This window comes from Anopheles stephensi, chromosome 2, assembly GCF_013141755.1.
Source record: "Anopheles stephensi strain Indian chromosome 2, UCI_ANSTEP_V1.0, whole genome shotgun sequence".
Lineage (NCBI taxonomy): Eukaryota > Metazoa > Arthropoda > Insecta > Diptera > Culicidae > Anopheles > Anopheles stephensi.
In genome coordinates, this window is record NC_050202.1 from 9,775,017 (window position 1) to 9,782,183 (window position 7,167).

The 7,167-nt window shown below is 47.7% G+C and overlaps 1 protein-coding gene across 1 annotated transcript; it reads left to right on the top strand.

Moving 5' to 3' along the window:
* Nucleotides 1–540: 540 nt before the first annotated feature.
* On the top strand, nucleotides 541–2,693 carry LOC118503846. Its single transcript, XM_036037555.1, has 3 exons — nucleotides 541–974; nucleotides 1,189–1,350; nucleotides 1,479–2,693. Exons 1-3 carry the CDS (start codon nucleotides 771–773, stop codon nucleotides 1,713–1,715), a joined length of 603 nt encoding a protein of 200 aa, XP_035893448.1. The 5' UTR covers nucleotides 541–770; the 3' UTR covers nucleotides 1,716–2,693.
* The last annotated feature ends 4,474 nt before the right edge of the window (nucleotides 2,694–7,167 follow it).

The following is a 7,167-nucleotide window of genomic DNA, read 5'->3' on the forward strand; positions in this document are numbered from 1 at the left end:
GAAACAACTCCAGCGCACGCAGCATTACAGCAAACATTGAAATCCGCCATGCAAACACTCGACAGTGCCCTAGCGTACCTGGATAGCATTATTTACAGAGTGTTGAGCATGGTGGCACGGATGGAAGATCTTGAGCGAACGATGCAGCTAGAATCGACCGAACCGACACCAGTAATTAAATCATCCACTCAAGCGGTGTCCGGCACGAACAATAATCCAGCGACTAGTAGTTTAGTAGTGGAAGACACACAGACTGTCCCTTCTAGTACTCCGCCGGAAAGCACATCTAGTAGCTCTGTGCTGGATAGCTCACTGCTACCGGCCGGTTTACCATATTTCTAGCGTTACGACATGGCAATAAAGCCGATATTTATCGGAAAAAAAGCTGATGATAGAGCTGTTATCAGAAATTGATGTCGTTGGTCAGTAGAAAAAAGAAAAACTCGCCTTGTTTAAATATGACAGAAAACGAGCTTTGAGCGGGTCCGACCAAAAACTTTGACATAACACGAGCGTATCATCATGCGTACCACTGCTAGTGCGGTCGTAGTGTGCCATGGGAAAATCATGGACGAAAAGAGATGGCGGTAGTAGCCATCATCATTATCATGGTAGGCAAGTAGTGCTACGAACCTTTCGGAACATCATCCCCCTGGCCACAAAGTTGGCGTTCGTGTTTGGAAAACCCCGCGTAAATCGTCCGCTCCATCCCGCCGCATCCAACGCGGTCCCATCGTCGTCAACACGGTCGTCACGGTCACGGGCAAACAATGTTTGACTGTTTTTGTCTTTGGCCACCGTTTCAGGCAACCGAAGCGGACAAAAACGTGCCATTTGAAACTTTTCCCAATCAACGGGTGCTGCCAGTGGCGGCATCGTACGCTGCCGGATTCCTGCACCAGCTGTACGGCTACCGGGTGCGGTATGCACCGTACCTACGCCGGTACGCCCTGCTGATCAACGTCATCGAAACGGTTGTGTATTTTAGGCGTCGTTATTGATGACAGCTAACAGTTTTTCTTTTGTGAGAGGGATGGCGAGGGATGGTCGATGGTGGAGGGTTGGTTCCCGTTTGGTGGTCAAAACCGGGACCGACTGGTTTTTCCCGCAAAAACCATAACCTCAACGCTGGTGTTTGTAATATCTTTCACGCTACTCCTGTTTCGTGCTGCCTTCTTTCCCCCGCAGATCCTGTCACTGTATGCACTGCTGACACAGGCCGGCTGGGACCATCGGCTCGAATGGCGTCCGCTGGTGCACACGCCAAAGTATTTGCGAATCAATTTTGCCCTGGTCGTGTCGCTGCTAACCGTCTACTCGAATCTGGCAGCGATCGTTGGTTTGCTCACGGTTAGTGTTGTCTCGGGGGGGATTTTTTTTATAACAGGGGCCAAAGCTGGGCTATCTCACCCTAACAACGTTGGATGCTGACTCGGCGACCTATTTAAGCGATACTGTGTGCTTCCTCTCTTCCCCAGCCAAACCGTCCATTTCTCCTGTGGCCATACATTTGCCTCCATTTGGGCACGTTTGTGCTCGAGCTGCTGTACCTGGTCGGTGAACGGCGAACCGTCGCGCTATTGCCTACGGTAGCTCACTTACGGAAGTTTGACCTAAATGTTTGCCAAAACGAAACGGACCAATGGTGGTGGTCCCCATTGATGGTTTTGCTGGTCGGGTTCCATCTATCGATAGTTATCGCTGTTGCTACGTGAATAGCCGGAAGCTGCTAGAGAAACGCCGGAACACTCTCGGTTCCTTTTTGGACCATCGAACCGGGGGGAAGCGGGGACTCGCTGGATCTACCGATATCAGCTGGCTGAACATTTGCGACTCACAAACAAAAAAAAAAACAGCAAACCAGAGGTTGGACAATTACCACCGGAGCATGATTTGCAATGTGGCGTGCCTTTGTGGAGATTAGCGAAGGTGATTTACTGCGGGGGTTGTGTATGGATGGCACTCACCAGATGGCTGACGGCTGATATGAAGGCATGAGCGTTTAGTGAACCATTTAGCAAAGCCAACACCAAGAGTAATCGAAATTTTCGTACAGAGAAGCGGTGTGTTTTATTTTACCCAAGGTGGGAACCTTTGTTTTGGGTGTCTAGTGGCTTATTTAGGGTTTTTAGGTACGAAAGGTGTGGTTTATATGTACGCTTTTAGCGTAGGAGATAAGAGCAGCGCAATTGGTAACGTTGGTAAGGTAAAAGCGATACAACTAGAGGATCGCGCCTGGTCTTGGTTCAAATCTCAGGATCGAAGCTCGGAATTTTCTATTTTCAACTATGAATTTTTAATGTCACTGGACCAGTAGACATATCAAGAAGCCATGATACCAACCAAACAAAATTCGTTAAAGCAAAACATAAAGCAAACAGAAAGAAACTTAAGTAAAATAACATAAACATTTATTTCTTTGGGCTTTTTCTATCTTTCTATCGCTTGTTTTCGGAGCAAAAAAACTAAAAAAAAAGACTTTGGCTCATGTGTGAGAGACCAACAACGGTGCTTCTTTCCACTATAGGGCCAAGAGTGGGCCCGTTTTTGTTTATTATTGTTTACCTCCTCGCGACGCCAAACAACCGTCACAATATGGGCGCACCGAGGCGGGGGAATGTAAGCAAAACGTGGTTATGTCAACATTAAGCGTCGGTCACGTGTGCGGACCATTTCTTCTGGGGGCAGGTTCAGATGCTACCAAAAACGAGGCCCTCGAGAGCCCAAAGAAACCTTCTGCCATTGATATAGCTCCACATTGTCCGATGGGGTGTGGGATCTCATGGTCAGAGCCGAGATTGATTTGTAGCCATACGACCGTTAAGTCCACCAGTCGGCCATCCTATCCGGAGAGGGTGCCTCGTGCTGCGCGTATGCAATCACTTCACGTGTTCCGCCTCCCAACCCGAAGACTAATAAAGCTTTAGCGCTGCAGTTTACCGACGGAGGATAAATTTTATTTATTCTGCCCTGTTGTTTCCCAAGAAACCCTATAAGCGCTCACCCCATCCGGACAAGTTTTCCCGGTTGAAATTGCAAAAACTTTGCGTCGTTCCGGCTCACGCAAGCCCGTACGGGAGAGTACGTACGGGAAAGTTGTGTAACGTTGTGGTGAAAATTGAAATCCAATCTTGGAAATAGGAACTCCTCGTTCCTGGTGCACTTGGCCGTTTGTCGTGAACGGCTACGGAACGACGGCCGGCGTTTGTGGTTTTGTTTTTCGTGAGATGGGCACACACACACACACATTGTGCCCAGGGGGAGCTTGTGGGGGGCGGAAAGATTAGCCGGCTTTGATGCCGGGCGACTATAAAGAAAGCTAACCCAACTCGCCTTGTAAATCGAGTGTAGGCAACCTCCAGTTCCGAATGACCTTTAAACTCTTACCTTTCGCGCGAACGTCGATCGTCGGTACATCGGGCCGTACGGTTTGGTCATACTTCCTTCAAGTAGCTTTTAGCTGCTTTCATCGCCACTGCCTACCGTACTGGGGCTGTGGTTCCACGGCATCTTCGTGGTAAGGGCAAATGTGATGACAAAGTTTGTTCTGTTTTAAAACAACAATCCCCATCACGGCGTAACTGGCGAAACCCCCGTTTGCCAGGAAGCTAGGGGGTTTTCTCTCTCGGTTGTGTGGCGGCAAGATGGCGCACAGCTGGCTGTGGTTTGTGGCGTGCTTGTTAATGATGAGAGGCCACTCACCGAGAGACATCACGAGACACTCGAGCAGCGCTCTTGCGAGCTAGTTTCCCGGTATTTGGTTTTGTTGGCCGCTTTTCAAACTGTGCCAAGGGTTTTGTGCCGGAGAGTGCTGAAGTTGCGCTGGGTGTCGTTGCACCGTGGAACCAAAAAGGGCACATCACTCCTGATGGTGATGGTGGCGACCATCGTCTTTACAAACAGGTCTTCCGGGGGTAAGTAAGTTCGAGTTGCGCGAAGGGCAAGGGCAAGTTCGAACTGTCAGACAGCTGCAGCTTTAAGCGGGCAAACCGAGTTGCAATCCGGGGCTTTTGAATAGCACTCGCACGGTTTGTATGAAGTGTTCGGGAACATATTGTTAAATTTTTATTTGATGTTACGCCACCAGAACTTCAGGGGAAGAAAGGAAACCAACTCACACACCAGCTCGTTGGTGCGTCGGTTGGAAGCGTTTTAATGAATTTTGGGGTTTGGGTTTTATAAGATGTGGTATCGTGTGAGTGAGATATCGATTCGGTTACCGCGGCCCCCCCCCCGTTAGACCCGAATAAATAAGTAAATGCGGGGGAAAAAAACGCTTCAAATGTGGGGTGGGTTTTTTTTCCGCCCGGAGCGACCCAGTCATGAAAAGTCTGCATTCATTTATTATCGCTTGATAAATGAAATGCGGCTTGGTGGCAGCTGCAGTCACGTTTTGCTTTCTTCTCGTACCGGACACACCGATCGTAACGGATATGGTACATTTTGCTATCGCCCCTGACACACACACACACCAACAAAAAGGGTTGTCATTTTCGCTTTTGTCAGACCAAAAAGCTTGGAGAAAAAACTGAAATCAAAAACAAAAACGAGTCAACCGAGTTTCGGTGACGACTGCTTTCAATTTGTGCTATTTATTTATTTGCATTTTTACTCCTTGCTTTTTTTGGCAGAGCTGAAACGCGGACAGATGGGTTCGAGAGAGACCGGTGGGGAAAATTATAATATAAATTGCCAATCGCCTGTTGACAGTGTCAGCTTCGTGCTGGGTACCGTCAACTGCAGTTGCGATTGGAACGAGTTGATAAAGACTATCATACAACGGCCGGTGGTCGGTTCATCGGCATACGAAGCTGCCGCAAATGGTGCGTAAAGTCAGTAAATGGTTTCCACCAAGGAATGGTGCAAAATATTTGTTAATATGCACTGAGCGGAATGAGACTAGCCCTATCATTTTTTAATATACTTTTTACAATAAATATTTTTGAAATTTTCTAACCGATTCTTTAATCTTCAATTTGCGAGGTTAATGCAATCCCAAATTGCACCGGGGCGGTCCGGAGGCCGAGGCGACAGCGACGCCGGTCTTCACACTGCCGTGTTCAAAAACCCCGTGGGCCGGGGTTCAAATCCTATCCAGACCGCCTCCCCGCCTCCAACAAATAGCTCACAAGACTTATTGATACCTCATAGTGGGATAGTCAATCCTCACTACTGGGGAACAGTCCGGATGGGATTTAAACCCCGGTCCTGCCAAAATATTTTTTTCAGCTCGATCAGTCCTCAGTATGACTCAGCTCACGAGTATGACGTTACAGCTTCTCAAAGCTCTTCAATTGTTTGCTTGCTTCATAAATGCGTTGCTTAGAGCCATGAATCGTGCCCTTGCCCTATATCTAAACGAGGTCTCGATCCTTACAATGCTTGCTATGGTCGAGTGAGATTATTTGAAACATTTTAATACCCTCCGACCTCTTTGAGATTTGCCAATGCCAATGAAAGCTTTGCTTGAACTTAAACAGCTCCCCAAACTATCAGTTTACCGGCATTAATGGTCTAACTCATATAACTCATATAGGACTCGGGTTCTTTACGCTGATCGTGCCAACAAGTTTTGCCAATTATCTGAACTGCCAAGATTTAACATCATGCCACCCAATGGGCCAAATATCTACATTGATCCGTCGATAGCTCATTCGAATTATGACGCAACTTCAAGTTAGTCTGGCTGAGACTTTTTCACAGAACATGATACACATGTGGCACTTGCCATAGCCACAATTCTACGCGAATTTGGAATCTCAAATCAGAAGTTTTCTACAAAAAAACACGAAAATTGCACCAAAGCTGGGCCTTTTGCTCCATGACTGAGTGGCATGTGATTAGAAGATATAAGAACGATTTTTGTTGAAGAGTGGCGTGCAATTCTTGATGTGTGGTATGATTTTTCAGAATTTAAGATACTGCGTTCGATCTATCACAGAGGGAGCAGGCTGCAACTGAGTGAAACTGAAAATAGAAGATGCGATAAGTAAGTTTTGAAAATATTGCCACAGATCACGGTAAAGCTATTCTTATAGCGCTCTGAGTATTATGCTAAAGAGGATCTTAGGATCACGAATCTCTGTCAAAGAATCATCCCTGTGTTTGTTCAAGCATTGTTGGTCGTAATAGATATATTTGAGAAGCAAAAGAACCCGTCTTATCGAGTTTGACGTGCACTAAAATGTGTACCCAGCTGAGCGGAATAGTGGAACTCAAACACGGGGATTAAATTATATGCAATCGTTGCGGATCGTAAGGCTATCACCGCCATGGCTATCACTGTCGGTTCCAAGAAAAATAGGGTTATAGTAACAGATGCACCTAATCTCCCCCAGCGGCAGCGGCAGCAGTCTGACCATTTTGTACCGAACACACCGAACATTATGCTCGAAAACCACGAAGAAAACCCCCTAATCCCTGCTTTGAACCCTTCAATGCAATTCTATCGCACAATTGCAGACGCGATTACTCTCGTCAGATTGCGTCCCAAGACGGGATCATTCGGTGCTATGGTCCCGTGTGCTTTTCTTGCATCCTTGTGCGAAGCGCTCCGGTCAGTTGTCAGGGACTTTGGGGAAATTTGTGGACGAGATTTCTAAGAAAAGCTGCAAGCTCGAGCTTGCTGGCATCATGCCGTCGGACCCATTGGGTTGTGGGTCGGTACGCGCGTGCACATATTTAAATAACAGCATTACCAACACCACCGCCCCGCGTTCGTTCTAACCACCCGTCCAAATGCCGGTGGCTGAGGTTGGTGTGCTTGTCCACGGCAAAACCTTCCTTCCAAACCATGAGCCATGAGGGCTAGTTCGGGTTTGTGATGTTCCTGTGCTGGGCAAACAATCACCGCCCGAAAAACCAATGTAGCTGGCGTAATTCAATTCGGAAACTAGCCCTACTCGGTTGCGGTCCGGTACATACCGCCAATGTACCGGTGCCGTGTAGTGTAGTAGTAGTTCGACAGCAACTCGGCCCTTCTCACCGTTTCAGTACCCGGCACATTGGGCGAGCCATATATTTTATCGTTTGCCACCAGACAGACGACAGGACAATGGAAGCGCTTCGGAAGCGAAAATTCGGACAAGGGTCGGCCAAATCCGGCGCATTACTCGTCGTTTGTCGTTATTAGTATGCAGCAGCTACATTTGTTAAATTACGAGCTCC

Bases quoted from the DNA above. Each gene is read 5' to 3' on its own strand.
- LOC118503846 (XM_036037555.1), top strand. From the start codon at position 771: ATGTTTGACTGTTTTTGTCTTTGGCCACCGTTTCAGGCAACCGAAGCG. The intron at 975-1,188 runs GTTGTGTATTTT...TTTCCCCCGCAG, and splicing joins TGATCAACGTCATCGAAACG to ATCCTGTCACTGTATGCACT. The intron at 1,351-1,478 runs GTTAGTGTTGTC...TCTCTTCCCCAG, and splicing joins CGATCGTTGGTTTGCTCACG to CCAAACCGTCCATTTCTCCT.